Source organism: Mus musculus, chromosome 9, assembly GCF_000001635.26.
Source record: "Mus musculus strain C57BL/6J chromosome 9, GRCm38.p6 C57BL/6J".
Lineage (NCBI taxonomy): Eukaryota > Metazoa > Chordata > Mammalia > Rodentia > Muridae > Mus > Mus musculus.
This window is the reverse complement of record NC_000075.6, coordinates 14459186-14477445: the sequence shown is the minus strand read 5'-3', so window position 1 is coordinate 14477445 and position 18260 is coordinate 14459186. Positions and strand designations below refer to the sequence as shown.

Here is an 18260-nt window from a genome sequence, read left to right as displayed (position 1 = left end):
AGTGGGGCTTCTCTCAGTTGTGTGCTATAAAATCCAGTATACTTTACACCAAAGGGAGAGTGTGTTGGTATTAAGTCATGCACAAGATTCACAGAATCACTTGGAGCAGATCTAAAACTTATAATTCAAGGTAATTTATTCATTGAGTGTTATGTTAGGGGAGTTAAGAACCTCTACTGCTCTTTGTAAGTATCTGGATACAACCACTACCATCCCAGTTTCCATGCAGAATAAAGTAACTAGAGCAAAGTTAATAATACCATGCCCAATTTATCATAGGCCACACTGAAGTCATAATGTGAGTTATATTGCTGGATTTTATGGCCAAATCCAACAATTTAGGATTTATGTCACAATATAACCTTTACTTAGGATCTTGCCCAATCCTTCCTGCTGAGTATATTTCTCTATATGCACACTTCCTGTATACTCCTAACTTGAATGTCCACCGAAAATACTGGCATTTAAAGACAAAAACAATCAGGAAAAGCCAGTGATTTGCTGTGCTTTTTATTTGCACCTGACAAGAAATGGAGCACTGAGGTTTGTGGAGCAGATATATAGATGACTCGGTAAGACACAGCTCTGGAAGCTATACTTTTGTCACCTTCTGTGAGTGCCTACTGGAGGTACAAGCTGCCTGTCAAGCACACTGCCTTCTACGGAGTGCCCATGTCAGTGACTTTTATTAGGCATCCACTGAATAGTAACCATGGAGTATGGGAAATGAAACCCATGAATACAATAATTTAAGTCTCATCATCTTTTTATTTCCCCCAATCCTTTTGAGGTGACAGTAACAGTATTTGTATTTTGATAGACTTACAAAGGTATTAAAGGAGATAAGACAGAGAGGAGAGTTGGCCTCCAGGGAGGGTTCTGACCCCAGGACTCGGGCGAGGTTGCCATCTTGTATCCTGGGTCTCTCAGAGATCAGTACACGCAGGAGAGCGTGCAGGCCACAGAAGCAACAGAGCTTCCTGGACAAGGTCCCTTCGGGCCTTAATCCTCAGCCAGGAGGCAGAACTGAGCACCAGACCTCTGTGCACCTTCCCTGCCAGAGGAGAGCTTGCCTTCAGGGAGTGCTGAGAGAGGCTAACAGAATCACAGAAGGAACAAGTTCCAGCCAGAGACAGCTAGAACATCTAACACCAGAGATTACCAGATGGTGAAAGGCAAACATAAGAATCTTACTAACAGAAACCAAGACCACTCTGCATGATCAGAACCCAGAACTCTCATCACAGTGAGTTCTGAATACCCTAACACACCCGAAAAGCAAGATTTGGATTTAAAATCATATGATGCTGGTAGAGGATTTTAAGACGGGCATTAATAGCTTACTTTAAGAAATACAGGAGAACACTGCTAAACAGGTAGAAGTCCTTAAAGAGGAAACACAAAAATACCTTAAAGAATTACAAGAAAACACAACCAAACAGGTGATAGAATTGAACAAAACCATCTAAGATCTAAAATGGAAGTAGAAACAATAAAGAAAACCCAAAGGGAGACAACTCTAGAGATAGAAATCCTAGGAAAGAAATCAGGAACCATAGATTTGAGCATCAGCAACAGAATACAAGAGATGGAAGAGAGAATCTCAGGTGCAGAAGAGTCCATAGAAAACATGGACACAACAATCAAAGAAAATGCAAAATGCAAAAACAATCCTAACTCAAAACATCCAGGAAATCCAGGACACAATGAGAAGACCAAACCTAAGGAAAATCGGTATAGAAGAGAGCGCATATTCCCAACTCAAAGGGCCAGTACATATTTATATATATATGTCAAAAAAAAAATAGAAGAAAGCATCCCTAACCTAAAAAAAGACATGCCAATAAACATAAAAGAGGCCTACAGAACTCTATATTTGGACCAGAAAAGAAATTCCTCCCATCATATAATAATCAAAACACCAAATTCACAAAACAAAGAATATGAAAAGCAGTAAGGGAAAAAAGTCAAGTAACATATAAAGACAGAACTATCAGAATTACACCAGACTTCTCGCCAGAGACTATGAAAGCTAGAAAATCTTTGGCAGATGTTATACAGAACCTAAGAAAACACAAATGCCAGTCCAGGCTACTATACCCAGCAAAACTCTCAATTACCATAGATGGAGAAAACAAAGTATTCCATGACAAAACCAAATTCACACAATATCTTTCCACGAATCCAGCCCTTCAAAGAATAATAAAGGGAAAACTCTAACACGAGGAGGGAAACCATGCCCCAGAAAAAGCAAGAAAGTAATCCTTCAACACATCTAAAAGAAGATAGCCACAAGAACAGAATCCCAATTCTAACAACAAATATAACAAGAGGCAGCAATTACTTTTCCTTAATGTCTCTTAATATTAATGGATTCAATTCCCCAATAAAAAGACACAGACTAACATACTGGCTACATAAACAGGACCCAACATTTTGCTGCATACAAGAAACTCACCTCAGGGACAAAGACAGACACTACCTCAGAGTAAAAGGCTGGAAAACAATTTTCCAAGCAAGTGGTCTGAAGAAACAAGCTGGAGTAGCCATTCTAATATTGAATAAAATCTACTTCCAACCCAAAGTTATCAAAAAAGACAAGGAGGGGCACTTTATACTCATCAAAGGTAAAATCTTCCAAGATGAACTCTCAATTCTGAATATCTATGCTTCAAATGCAAGGGCATTCACATCCATTAAAGAAACTTTAGTAAAGCTCAAAGCACACATTGCACCACACACAATAATAGTGGGAGACTTCAACACCCCACTCTCATCAATGGACAGATCCTGGAAACAGAAACTAAACAGGGACACAGTGAGACTAACATAAGTTATGAACCAAATGGATTTAACAGATATCTACAGAACATTTTATTCCTAAAACAAAAGGGCGTACCTTTTTCTCAGAACCTCATGTTACCTTCTCCAAAACTGATCATATAATTGTCATAAAATAGGCCTCAACAGATACAAAAATACTGAAATTATCCCATGCATCCTATCAGATCACCACAGACTAAGGCTGATCTTCAATAACAACATAAATAATAGAAAGCCAACATTCACCTGGAAGCTGAACAACACTCTACTCAATGATAACTTGGTTAAGGAAGAAATAAAGAAATTAAAGACATTTTAGAGTTTAATGAAAATGGAGCCACAAAATATCCAAACTTATGGGACACAATGAAAGCAGACCTGAGAGGAAAACTCATAGCTCCTAGTGCCGCCAAAAAGAAACTAGAGAGAGCATACACTAGCAGCTTGACAACACACCTAAAAAAGCTCTAGAACAAAAGGAAGCAAATTCAGCCAAGAGGAGTAACTGGCAGGAAATAAACTCAGAGCTAAGACAAGTGGAAACAAAAAGAATTATACAAAGAATCACCCAAACCAGGAGCTGTTTTTTTTGAGAAAATCAACAAGATAGATAAACCCTTAGCCAGACTAACTAGAGGGCACAGGGACAGTATCTAATTAACAAAATAAGAAATGAAAAGGGAGACATAACAATAGATTATGAGGAAATTCAAAACATCATCAGACCCTACTACAAAAGGCTATACTCAATAAATCTGGAAAACCTGGATGAAATGGACAATTTTCTAGACAGATACCAGGTACCAAAGTTAAATCAGGATGAGATTAATGATCTAAACAGCCCCATATCCCCTAAAGAAATAGAAGCAGTCATTAATAGTATTCCAACCAAAAAAAGGCAGGACCAGAAGGGTTTAGTGCAGAGTTCTGTCAGACCTTCAAAGAAGACCCAATTCCAATTCTCCTCAAACTATTCCACAAAATAGAAACAGAAAGAACACTACCCAATTAGTTCTATGAAGCCACAATTACTCTGATACCTAAACCACACAGAGACCCAACAAAGAGAACTTCAGACCAATTTCTCTTATGAATATCGATGCAAAAATGCTCAATAAAATTCTTGCAAACTGAATCCAAGAACACATCAAAACAATCATCCATCATGATCAAGTAGGCTTCATCCCAGAGATGCAGGAATGGTTTAATATATGGAAATCCATCAACGAATCCACTATAAAAGATGCTGAGAAAGCATTTGACAAAATCCAAAACCCATCTATGATAAAAATCTTGGAAAGATCAGGAATTAAAGGCCCATACCTAAACATAGTAAAAGCAATATACAGCAGACCAGTAGCCAACATCAAACTAAATGGAGAGAAGCTTGAAGCAATCCCACTATAATCTGGAACTAGACATGGCTGCCCACTTTCTCCATACCTATTCAATATAGTACTCTAAGTCCTAGCCAGAGCAATTAGACAACAAAAGGAAATCAAGGGGATACAAATTAGAAAGGAAGAAGTCAAAATATCACTACTTGCAGTTGATATAGTATCCTAAAAATTCCACCAGAGAACTCCAAAACCTGATAAACAGCTTCAGTGAAGTAGATGTGATATAAAATTAACTCAAACAAATCAGTGGCCTTTCTCTACACAAAGGATAAACAGGTTGAGGAAGAAATTAGGGAAACAACATCCTTCACAATAGTCACAAATAATAAAAAATATCTTGGTGTGACTCTAAGGAAGTGAAAGATCTGATAAGAGAAGATATGATATGATAAGAACTCCAAGTCTCTGAAGAAATAAATTGAAGAAGATCTCAGAACATGGAAAGATCTCCCATGCTCATGGATTGGCAGGATTAATATAGAAAAAATGGTTATCCTGCCAAAAGCAATCTACAGATTCAATGCAATCCCCATCAAATTTCCAACTCAATTCTTCACAGAGTTAGAAAGGGAAATTTGCAAATTCATCTGGATTAACAAAAAACCTAGGATAGCAAAAACTATTCTCAACAATAATAGAACCTCTGGTGGAATCACCATGCCTGACCTCAAACTGTACTACAGAGCAATTGTGATAAAAAAAAAACAAAAAAACAAAAAACAAAAAACAAAACTGCATGATACTGGTACAATGACAGGCAAATCACTGGTAGAATTAAAGACCCAGAAATGAACCCACACACCTATGGTCACTTGATCTTTGACAAGGGAGCTAAAACCATCTAGTGGAAAAAAGAGAATTTTCCACAAATGGTGCTGGTTCAACTGGCGGTTATCGTGTAGAAGAATGCGAATTGACCCATTCTTATCTCCTTGTACAAAGCTCAAGTCTAAGTGGATCAAGGAACTCCATATAAAACTAGAGACACTGAAATTTATAGAGGAGAAAGTGGGGAAGAGCCTCGAAGATATGGGTATAAGGGAAAAAAATCCTGAACAGAACAGCAATTACTTGTGCTGTAAGTTCGAGAATGGAAAAATGGGACCTCATAAAATTGCAAAGCTTCTGTAAGGCAAAAGTCACTGTCAATAAGACAAAAAGGCCACCAACAGATTGGGAAAGGATCTTTACCAATCCTAAATAGGGGACTAACATCCAATATATACAAAGAACTCAAGAAGTTAGACTCCAGAAAAATCAAATAACACTATTAAAAAATAGGGTACAGAGCTAAACAAAGAATTCTCATCTGAGGAATGCCGAATGGCTGAGAATGTTCAACATCCTTAATCATCAGGGAAATGCAAATCAAAACAACCCTGAGATTCTATTTCACACCAGTCAGAATGGTAAGATCAAAAATTCAGGTTACAGCAGATGCTGGTGAGGATGTGGAGAAAGAGGGACACTCCTCCATTGCTGGTGGGATTGCAAGCTGGTACAACCACTCTGGAAATCAGTTTGGCGGTTCCTCAGAAAATTGGACATAGTACTACCAGAAGATCCAGCAATACCTCTCCTGGGCATATACCTAGAAGATGTCCCAACTTGTAATAAGGATACAAGCTGCACTATGTTCTTAGCAGCCTTATTTATAATAGCCAGAAGCTGGAAAGAACCCAGATGCCCCTCAACAGAAGAATGGATACAGAAAATGTGGTACATTTACACAATGGAGTACTACTCAGCTATTAAAACCAATGAACTTATGAAATTCTTAGGCAAATGGATGGATCTGGAGGATATCATCCTGAGTGAGGTAACCCAATCACAAAAGAACACACATAATATGCACTCACTTATAAGTGGATATTAGCCCAGCAACTTAGAATACCCAAGATACAATTTACAAAACATACGGAACTCAAGAAGAAGGAATACCAAAGTGTGGATACTTCATTCCTCCTTAGAATGGGGAACAAAATACCCATGGAAGGAGTTACAGAGACAAAGTTTGGAGCTGAGACAGAAGGAAGGACCATCCAGAGATGGCCCCACCTGGGAGTCCATCCCATAAACAACTACCAAACTCAGACACAAGCATATGCCAGCAAGATTTTGCTGACAGGACCCTGATATAGCTATCTCTTGTGAGAGATATGCCAGTGTCTGTCAAATACAGAAGTGGATGTTCACAGTCATCTATTGGATGGAACTCAGGGACCCCAATGAAGGAACTAGAGAAAGTACCCAAGGAGCTCAAGGAGTCTGCAACCCTGTAGGAGGAACAACAGTATGAACTAACCAGTACCCTTCAGAGCTTGTGTCTCTAGTTGCATATGTATCAGAGGATGGCCTAGTCGGCAATCAATGGTTGGAGAGGCCCTTGGTCTTGCGACGATTATATGCCCCAGTACAGGGGAATGCCAGGGCCGGGAAGCAGTATTGGGTGGGTTTGGGAGCAGGTTGATGGGAGGGTATAGGGGGACTTTTGGAGAGGATACTAGGAAAGGGGATAGCATTTGAAATGTAAATGAAGAAAATATCTAATAAAAATTGTAATTAAAACTAAAAAAAGAAAAGAAAAAATAGAGGGACAATAATAAAACCTCAAAAATGGGAGTTTTAAGTGTATTTAAAGCCATAATTATTGCCATGATAACCCATTAAATTTTTTGTAGAAGAAAATCTTTTTAAAAAAAAGGAGATAAGGCAGCAGATTAGTTGTAGAAATACATGCTGACTTATAAAATCCTGCAGAAGAGTCCTAAATCAACATGAAAGCCAAGCAACACAGTTATCTCTGCAGGACCCAGGGGGTTTAGGATGTCATGGCAGTAGGCACCTCTGGAGATGAGACCTTTTCTCTGAAATCTAGGACATTATTAGGCAGATGGAGCAGAAGACTACAGATCATGTTTTACAGCATGAGTAAAGGTAGATTCTGGACTGGAGATTACTCAGCAGTGAATTTTAAAATGTTAGATAGTGGAAATTTAAGCTGCTGTTTTCCTTTGGGTGGAGAATCCAGACCTGTTTCCCCGAGATCATCTTTTACTGTGGACTATGTCCAACCTAGAGGAAATAAATAGGTCCCCATGTAGGTGATCACCATCCAAAATGAGCTCACTTCCAGTCAGTTTCCTGATCTGTAACCAACTAAGGACTGTCAGGTGTCTGATGAAGAATTTAAATGTGCATGTGAGAGATCAAAACTAAGAGACAAGCAGCCTCTTCAAAGAGACTGTGTCAAGGAACAGAACTTGAAAAGCAGTGTTTTTTAGAGATTAAAATTCATGTATCTGTGAAACAAGATCAATATGAAAAAGTGGAATCCACACAATAAAAACTAAGGCAACAGAAATGACCTATTGCAAAATCGAAAGTTCAACAAAAGGAAAAAATATGGATTTCTGAAGATGAGGAAAAAAACTCAGAAGATTCAGTTTACCAATTTAAAAAACCTAGACAATTGGGAGAAATAAAAATGTCAGAAGGGGTTGACCCATGGACATGGTAGCACCCAGTTTACAGGTATTGCAGAGAGAGACAGGCAGGGAAAGCCCTCAAAGAAGTAGCTCAGAAACCTCATAAAACTAGCCTTGTTTGTCAGGCTAGCTAAACACTGGGAGGAAGCTTCTATGGGCCAAAGGGGAAAGCCAGACCAAACTCACTGCAGAAAGCATAAAAACAAGGGGCGTCTACACCAGAACCCACAAAAGCAAGTTTAAAAGTTAATAAACTCTAATAAAACTGCAGAATAAAAGCTATAATAATCACATAAAAAGATAAAATTAAGATAATACTTGTGTTTGTGTTTACATGAGAAAGTATATAACATAAAACATTTTAACTTCAGTGGAATTAAAGAACTATAAAAGCTATGCCAAATAGGCAGAAAAATTAATAAATCTAACAAAGGGCTTACAGTGTACTATGTACAAGTAATGTGTAAAATGTTTGTCTAAACAATATGGAAACACACTACTGTTGATGAAGAGTGGACAAACAAGAGTGGGAGAGTATGACCAGCTCCAAAGGCCAGCACTACTGAAAATGTTCATCTCCATGGTGACCCAAGATATGCAAATTATAACTTGAGCTATACTTCACCAAGTAGTAAAAGGCTTTAAAGAATAAGGTTGCTCAAGATTGGGGAATAATAGTTTGTTACAGAAAAGCATTGACACTATGTGCTAAAGATCTTAAAATCATCCATACTGTCATTTCATTTATATTTATTCAACCTGAGGAATTTTAATATTTTATGGGGTGTGTTGTTTCAGATTCTTGAAGACAGGTGAATATTTGCATGTAAGTGATTGGTAGTAACTATGGACATGTGAACAATAATTGTCCAGAGAGGGGAGAGGTGAATCATTTCTATAATTCTTTTTCCACTTTTTCAGCTGAACTTCTCAGCTAACAAGCATTATGATTGATGAATGATAAATAGTCAATAAAAATGATGCTGTATGAGGAAATGGTGGATAATATTTGAGGCAAGGTGCTAGTAATCCCCATGTAAATCAGTAGATTTGGAGCATGCAAATAGCATGTAATACATATATTACTAAGGGAAAGGGCCATTAATACTTTGTCTTCAAAAGACACACACACACACACACACACACACACACACACACACACACACACACACAATGTAGGCATTGTTACTATTTGTTTATTCTGTGTTGAGGGTTTCAGGGAGAATGTGCCATGGTGCACATGTGGATGCTAGAGAACAACTTGTGGTTGGGGTTCTCTACATCACCCTGTGGGTCCTGGAGAGTGAACTCAGATCATCAGTCTGGGCAGCAGGTGCCTTACCCACTGAGTAAGCTGGCTGACTGGAGACACTGATTTTTAAAAGATGAAGAGCAATGACTTTCTAATTTCCAGAGATTCTTCAGATTAAGACATCATTTATTCTTTAACATACTAATGAGATAAACTACTTTTCTTCAGCTGTCAGAACCATCCAGTCTTTTGGGGTGAAGGTTCCTGTTACTATGGTTGCCACAGATCAGATGAAGTCTACATGACAACTGCTCTCTACTTGAGAGAAGCCAGAGGCCAGACTTACTGTGAAGGTGAACATTTGAGATTTGGCTGCAGTACTGAAGGATTGCTGTAACAATAGTTGGCAGATTCTGGGCAATTCTATCATGAGCACGATTAAACTTGTAAAAACACAGTATTGCCTTTGTAAAAACTTGTAAAAACACAGTATTAGCATCTTAAGACTATATACAGAGACATTGCCTTATTCTTTCTAGAATATTTACAAATGTAGTTTTAAAAAACTCTATATGCCTAGCTCAAACCACATTTAATTGAATATTCAATTAGAAATGGGGACTTATGTTAACAGCAAGCATTTCTATTATGTCTTGAGAAAAGATTCTCAGTGTTGCATTTAACTTTCCTTTTAAATTATCTCTTTTAAGACCATGTTCTTGAATGCAATATTTGCCTATATATTTAAACTTGATTGTATATATCAAAGTAATTTTAAAAATCATATATATATATATATATATATATATATATATATATATATGTGTGTGTGTGTGTGTATACACATTATGTGGGTATGCACATTTGTATGGATGTGCATTTGTCCCCGTGTGCCTGTGTAGAGGTCAGAAGTACATCTCAGGTATCTATCATTCTCCATCTTATTATTATTTTGAGATAGGGTCTCTCATTGAACCAGAAGTTAGTTATTTAGGATGGACTACTCCCCACCAGTCTTATCTCTTCTCTGTCCCCACTCCTCAGCTCTTGGGTTACAGACACAGTACCATGACTGGCTTGTACATAGGCCCTGAGATAGAGACTCCGGTCCTCATGTTTGTGCTGCAAGTACCATACCCACGGAGCAATCTCTCTAGCCCTATAGATATTTTTTAAGATTAAAAACTTGGAGTAATATGGGGAGTTATTACATGATACATGGAGTATTGGTAGAAATCAACCTTCAAGGCTTGTGGAATTTACTAAGTAGGCTGCATCTTGAGGTTTCTTATGGGGAGGGTAAGAACACAAAGAGACCTCATGTTGGTGAAGCTGGCCTCAGGCTCTCACAGTAGCCTCTGTTGATGCCTTTGGAATTACTGACCATTTAGATAGGAAATGAGGTGAAACTGTCAGGTGACTGGCAGAGCTGTGTTACCATTGGTGTAAATGAAGATGCCCACCAGAATTACTTTCAAGGGGAAATGGTCCACTTGTTCTTCACAGTTGACTTTCAAGTCCTCAGTGGAAGATCCAACACAGAGGAGCAAAGTTGAGAGCATGAGTATGAGTAGTAAAGGCGCTGTGACAGAGAGTTAGACAAAGGGACAGATGTCAGCACCAACGAGTGCCAACAGCATGCTAGGTGGAAAGTTAAGATTGAGACCTGAGCAATGAGAGAAGGTTGCATGTACGTGGTATGAGGGTAGTAGTGGTGGGTCCAAGGAACAAAATAAAGTCTAGAGAAGAGGGACAGTGACCTAGAGGTCAAGGACTATGACCACTAAACACCAGCATGAGTAAGGCACTCCCAGAGTGGCATCCGGTGAGGGAAGTCAGTTTGTCAAGGAGGTCATACGCTTTACCAGGAAAGATACTGGTGACTGATAGCTTCATAAAGGACATGGTGATAGTATTTGCTTAACTGACTGCAGTCTGAGGTGAAGATGGGAGGGTGCCAAGGGAAGGAGCTGAAGTGCAGAGACCAGCTTGGGAGAGGAGTAGTCTCTTCTGGGAGGAGAGCAGGAGAGATGGGGTACAAACAAGAGGAGACAGGACTCTGTGGGCCATTGGGCCTCAGTACATTGTATGGAAGACAAGGCAGGACCAGATAGAAATTAAGACTGAAGACACAAGTCAATGGGTTTTCAAATCATCATCTCCACATCAATTGCCATAAAGCAGGGCTGCTGATGAGCCAATTCCATGGATCTGTGCGGCTGCAAGGGGTAGGATAGAAAACTATTTCAATAAATGTTTGGCAAGTGAAGGTCGATGTGATAAATCCCCAAAGAGCTGCAGGAGATGAGAAGGGATGGATTTTGTTGAGACAGAAAAAGAAGATGAGGGTCAAGTTCATCTAGTTAGGAAAGGGTAAAGTAGAAAAATTAAGGATATGAGGAGAGAGATTGTGAAAGGAGAGAAATAGTGTGATTAAGAGCACAAAATAGCTAGAGAAGATATCAAAGCATAAAAAAGTATTCAGTTTAAGATGTGGCTCATTTATAAATCATTTTTTTGGTATTCCATGCTTCTACCTCACCATTCCCAGCACCCTAACAGAAATGTTTGACCAGATGGAAAAAAGATTAGCCTTAGAAATGGCATCTCCTCCTCCCTCACCACCCTCAGTGCTCTCTGTTTGATAGATTCTGATCTAGGATAGATGACTCATTACGTGCTCGCTCTTCCATCTACATTCTGTAGACTTTGTCTTTCTGATACGTGGCCATGGAGAAGCTCTGACCTGACTGAACACCTCCTGTTTACTTTCCTTATATATCTGGGCAGCCCTTACTCATAGAGAAAGTTTCACCATTCTGTACTGGGCTGTGTAGGACCAGTGATGCAAAAACATTTATGTGATCATAAAATCACACAATGTGAGTTACGCAAACACCTGACCCATATTTAATTTTCTTTTTTCTTAACATCCTTTCACTTCATATTCTAGTTACCTAGATTTATTAAAACTGCATGTTTGGTTCACTTCTAACCACCCTTTCCTTCAAATCCAGGTATTCATGTCTCTCTGGCATTGGTGCTCATTTCTCTAAAACATTTGAAGCTAATATAGAGAAGTTTGTAAAGATCCTCATGGTAGATGAATGATCACAACAAGCCACTCTGATAAGCATTAAGTAGCATCTAGGTTGAGAACAGATTAGCAACTGCAAATCCTGCAAATTCTTCCTTAGGCTCCCTCCCACAAACATCTCTCTTTCACAGAAATACGCACTCTGTGTATTTTAAACACTGACTTTGAACTTTGAACGTACGTTTCTTTGTCTTGTCTCAATCTTAATAAATGGCATCATGTAATAGGTATCCTCCTGAATTAGAAAAATCCTGATATCACATTTATAAAATTGGTTCCCATCTTCCCCACTCGATGGTCTTCTGTTAGAGGTTATTATAGCAATGCACTTCTCCATCCCACTGTTGGTGAGTGTTGGATGCCTGCAGAATGGTTATTAGAAACAGTATCGCCAGTGCTCTCAGACCATGGCACTAACAGCCATCTAAGGAGGCTGTGCAAGTACTATACGATGATCTGTTTAATTTGAATTTCCCTAAGAGCTTTTAAAAAAACATTTTCAAACCTTTTTCTTTCAGATTGTGTCTTATTCACATCCCTGAAGAGATTCTGCTGCACCCCAGTCTGTGCACCCAGTAGCCTACAAGAGGAAAGAACCAGGTTCCAACGGAACATATTAGACCAAGGCTCCCTGACTGAGCTGCTGCCCTGAGTGCTGGCTCTGGGTTAGTCAGCAAGCCTAACAAAAGTTAGTCCCATCACATGCACAGAGGCTGTCAGGAGATTCGGCTCCATCACAGCCACAGCAAGTCTTCTTTATTTATTTTTTAAATCCCCTTCCTCAATCCTGTGTGTATATTGGAGTTTGGTGTATACATTGAAGCTATGAAGACGAAGTCCACATGTGCTCAGAATCCAAATTGCAGCATAATGATATTTCGTCCAACCAAAGAAGAGTTTAATGATTTTGACAAATACATTGCTTACATGGAGTCCCAAGGGGCACACCGAGCTGGACTGGCCAAGGTCATCCCACCAAAAGAATGGAGGGCCAGGCAGTCTTATGACAATATCAGCAACATCTTAATAGCAACTCCCCTGCAGCAAGTGGTCTCTGGGCAGGCAGGCGTGTTCACCCAATACCATAAGAAGAAGAAAGGCATGACAGTGGGGGAGTACCGTGAGCTGGCCAACAGCAAAAAGTACCAGACCCCGCCACACCTGGATTTTGAAGATTTGGAGCGAAAATACTGGAAGAATCGCCTGTATGAGTCACCGATTTATGGTGCTGACGTCAGCGGCTCCCTGTTTGATGGGAAGACTCAACAGTGGAATGTGGGTCACCTGGGAACAATTCAAGACCTATTGGAACAGGAATGTGGCATAGTGATTGAGGGCGTCAACACGCCCTACCTGTACTTTGGCATGTGGAAGACCACCTTTGCGTGGCACACGGAGGACATGGACCTGTACAGTATCAACTACCTACACTTTGGGCAGCCCAAGACCTGGTATGCTGTGCCCCCTGAGCATGGCAGGCGCCTGGAGCGCCTGGCCAGGGAACTCTTCCCTGGCAGCTCCCAGGGCTGCCAGGCCTTCCTGAGGCACAAGGTGGCGCTCATCTCGCCCACTGTGCTTAAGGAGAATGGCATCCCCTTTGGTCGCATCACCCAGGAGGCTGGGGAGTTCATGGTCACCTTTCCCTATGGCTACCACGCGGGCTTCAACCATGGCTTCAACTGCGCAGAGGCCATCAATTTTGCCACCCCAAGGTGGATTGACTATGGCAAGGTGGCATCTCAGTGCAGCTGTGGGGAGGCCAGGGTGAGCTTCTCCATGGACGCCTTTGTGAGGATCTTGCAGCCTGAGCGATATGAACTGTGGAAACGTGGCCAAGATCAGGCAGTTGTGGACCACACAGAGACTATGGTGTCTACCAGTCAGGAGCTCACCACCCGGCGGGTGACCAAAGCACCAAGAAAAACTTGGGGCTTGAAGCGTCTCCGGCTTCGCCAGGTCTCACGATCTCTTCTGCCTATAGCCACGGTAAGTAACGTTCCTTGCAACATGCAGGTGTGCCACACCTCCAGGCAACCATCAGATGTGAAAGGTGATGATGTCCAGAAGTCTGACTCAGCCAGAGCCTCACCACATCCTCTGAGTCTGCCTTCTTCTGGTCACATGTCAACTAGAAGATGTAGTCTTGGTCGTCGTCCTTGTGAACTAGGAGCTCAGGAGTCCTCCAATGGAGCTCCAGTCAAGAGGCAACTTCCAGCAGGCAGAGATGACACAAGCCCCAGTCCAGAGCTTCAGCCCCAGGCTGTGAGTGGAGACTTAATAGTCGACTCAGGACTTGTGAACCCTGGCCCACAGCATCTTATGACAGCTTCTGAAGGGGGATTGACCTCCGACCCCTAAACCTATGTCCTGGTTTATAGGGATGCTCCCTAAGTCCATTACCTCATAGTTTTGACTGAGTTTGCAGGACATTGGCCATACCTGAGAGAGCTCCTGGTCAGTTCTAACTCCTAAACACACCATGCACTTCCAGAACTTGGCAAGCCTCTGGATAACTGCTAACTCCTGCTCTTCCAGCTGAGGTTGCATTGGTCACTACTGTTGAGTTTCTGCAAGCTAAATTCAGCTGAGGCTGCTCAGCACTGATCTCCCATGCTCAAGGCCAACTCTAGAGGAAGCAGAACACTCACACTCTCCTCCCCCTCTGCCATTTCTTGCAAAATAAATGTCTGACTCTTGACCGCTAGATTACTCCTCACAAAGAAGTAGTCACAAAAAAGATTAAAGCCACTTGAGAGTCACAGATGACCTCTCAAAGTTGATGTGTTACACAGTGTCTCACCCAGCTTTCACAAATAAAGCAAAACAGCCAAAAGGTTACATCTAGACTTTATTTCTAATATTGTAGTTTCAAATAGTGGAGCACTGGGACAATGACACCTCTCTCTGTTTCCTGAAATGGTCATGTCTAATCTATGGAAATAAGTCATTATGCAGTAACAAGTTCTTTGTTTCTCCCATACCACACTTCCAATTTGTATGAAAGCCATTCATTTTTATTTACAAGTGTGTGAGTGTGTTGTATGTTTGGGAGTGTGTGATTCAGGGTGCAACTGGGGATATCAGAGGATATTGGCTGGAGTTGGTTCTCCCATGTACCATGTGGGGGCCCTAGAGATCCCACTCAATGAAAAGACTTGGTGGCAGGCATCTTTGCCCTCTTAGCCATCTCATTGGCCCAATGCCTTCTCATTTCCTTGTGAAGCAAATTCCTATGGATGTCATGAGACACCACCCCACATGGCTGCCTTCTTCCCTCTATGCCTGGACACAAATGAACTCCTTCTAGTCCCAGGAGAACAATCTCCAAGCTCCATGGCAGCCTCTGGCCCGGGCTGGTTCTGCAGATAGAATTTGGTGCTCTCACCCTGTCTTTTTCTACAGCTGGGCCTCGGAAAGGCCCCCTGTGCTGTGCAGCCTTCCAGGATAAAGTGGCTCCAGGCCTTCTCTTCATGTATATGTCTGATAGTAACATCTAAGGGGGGACTCAAGATGGACCAGCAGGTTAAAGCAGTTGGCTCACAAGCCTAAAGACATATCAACCCCCAGAAACTGTGGTGGAAGAAAGAACCATTTCTATAAAGTGACATCCATCCAAAACACACACACACACACACACACACACACATACACATCTTCACCCCCACCCCCACATACACACCTATGCAAATGCTAATATTTATCTGGGTATGAGAGCTCAAGCCTTTGATCCCAGCTCTCAGGGAGCAGAGACAGGCCCATATGAATGGCCCAGTCTGCTCTACAAGTAAATTCCATCTAAGGATACATATATCCTGTCTCAAAAAACAAAAGAAAATGTAAGTCAATATTTGTTTTAAGTACACTTAATGGGTTAAAAGAGAGGCTCGTTTTTTTCTTCTGTCTACTGAGCATCAGAGCTCTCACTAGGGACACATGCAGTGGCAAACTTCCTGCACCTAGATAGAGTGCTGAGGTAGAAACTAAAACTGACCGGTCCGCTGGTAAGGCCTTTGAATCTTAGCACTGGGAAGAAGGGAACGAGGACTATGGGTTGAAATGCAAACTGGGTTTAAAGGCTGAGCTACATATTAAGACTCGGGGCTTCTGAAGAAAAGAAACTAAAATCCAAATCCTGACCATCATGCAGGGTGCTTTCGCACTCTCATAATAGTTCTGCAAAGGAGAAAATTAATGTTTCATAAATTCCACTAAAGCAAAGGAAGGATGCTGTTCTTTGTACAATTCTGTTGTGCTTTTAAGACGGGATGTCAGCTGGATATGGTGGCATATGCCTTTAACTTAGCATTCCTGAGGCAGAGGCAGGTGGACTTCTGTGAGTTCCAAGACAGCCAGGGCTACACAGAGAAACCCAGTTTTGAAAAGAAAAGGATTGAGATTTAAAAAAAAAATGAGTATCGTGTGTTTCCAGGATGGCCTCCAATTGGCTATGTAGCTAGGAGATGGCCTTGAACTTCTGGTCCTCTTACCTCCATCTCCCAAGTGCTGGGGTTACAGGGAGTGCAACCATACCCAGTTAGTTCTTCTTAACCACAAGTCTCAGACATGTTTCTCTTTCTCTCCCCCACTCCCCCCTCCTCGATGTTTCTTATTTTTTGCAATTGGAGTCTTGCTGTGGAGTCCAGGCTTTTTGTACTCGGCTGAGGTCTCCAGCCTGGAGTTCCTAGTGCTGGACAACGGTGGCCTGCTCCTGCTCCCTGCTTTCTGAAGGCTTCCTTCTCACCTGGCATGGAGATTGCCTCTGTGGCCCTATCAAGCTCTGGTCATAGAAACCAGCCTACTAAATACCTTTGTCAACTATATACACCCAGTTTATTTTCCTGGTACTCTTCATGCTGGTTGTATTTTTCATGTTGACAGTCTCAGGTAACCCAAACTGGCCTCATATTTGGTGCAGGAGCCAAAGCCTTAACCTTGAACTCCTGACTGGCCTGTTTCTCCCTAGCCAGTGGCCGGATGGCAGGGAAGCAGCACCACACCCAATTTGTGCAGTTCTAAGGTTCAAACCCAACCACTGTGACAAATGATGTACATTCCCAGACCGTGCTGCATTTTATTTTGCCTCAGCTTCTGTAAATACCTTTACTTACCTTTGATGTTAACCATCCAACTTCATATTTAAACCTGATTAGTTTTCTATTCAGTTCAACAGGACTCTCTTCTTTGTTTTACTATCTTTCCATTCACCTTGAACTATTTTACTTTCTCTGCTAATTTCATAATATCAGGATATATTAAAAACAGGTTCCACTATTCTGCTTAACTGTTGTCCTGTTTGTGATTTCTTCTGAATAAAATACAAATAACAAAACACATAACCTTTGGTTTTCAGCTATTGTGGAGTGTCCACCAGAAGAGAATGCTAGGACATGAGTTTAAACCAGTAGAAAGTCTTTATTAAGCTGCCAATGACCACAATGTATATTTGGCATCCCTGTGTAACACCAAGCCTTTCTCAGGGTAAGGTTTTTTTTTCCCCCCTCTTTTTTTTTTATATTTTATTAGGTATTTTCCTCATTTACATTTCCAATGCTATCCCAAAAGTCCCCCATAACCTACCCCCCCCACTCCCCTGCCCACCCACTCCCACTTTTTGGCCCTGGCATTCCCCTGTACTGGGGCATATAAAGTTTGTAACTCCAATGGACCTCTCTTTCCAGTGATGGCCGACTAGGCCATCTTTTTATATATATGCAGCTAGAGTCAAGAGCTCAGGGTTACTGGTTAGTTCATAATGTTGTTTCACCTATAGGGTTGCAGATCTCTTTAGCTCCTTGGGTACTTTCTCTAGCTCCTCCATTGGGGGCCCTGTGATCCATCCAATAGCTGACTGTGAGCATCCACTTCTGTGTTTGCTAGGCCCCCGGCATAGTCTCACAAGAGAGAGGTCTATCTGGGTCCTTTCAGCAAAATCTTGCTAGTGTATGCACTGGTGTCAGCTGATTATGGGATGGATCCCAGGATATGACAGTCTCTAGATGGTCCATCCTTTCGTCACAGCTCCAAACATTGTCTCTGTAACTCCTTCCATGGGTGTTCCCAATTCTAGGAAGGGGCAAAGTGTCCACACTTTGTTCTTCGTTCTTCTTGAGTTTCATGTGTTTAGCAAATTGTATCTTATATCTTGGGTATTCTAAGTTTCTGGGCTAATATCCACTTATCAGTGAGTACATATTGTGTGA

General features: G+C 41.2%; 1 protein-coding gene across 3 annotated transcripts in view; it reads left to right on the top strand.

Moving 5' to 3' along the window:
- Kdm4d (lysine (K)-specific demethylase 4D) overlaps nucleotides 1–14898 on the top strand; it is a 37975-nt gene extending 23077 nt beyond the window's left edge. The window contains exons 2-3 of one of the 3 annotated variants that reach the window (XM_006510270.2): nucleotides 9192–9316; nucleotides 12579–14898. In XM_006510270.2, the coding sequence (XP_006510333.1) occupies nucleotides 12886–14418 (1533 nt within the window). In that variant the 5' untranslated portion in view covers nucleotides 9192–9316; nucleotides 12579–12885 and the 3' untranslated portion in view covers nucleotides 14419–14898. The remainder of the gene's footprint in view (nucleotides 1–9191; nucleotides 9317–12578) is intronic. The other 2 variants (XM_006510271.2, NM_173433.2) reach the window with 2 other exon arrangements.
- The last annotated feature ends 3362 nt before the right edge of the window (nucleotides 14899–18260 follow it).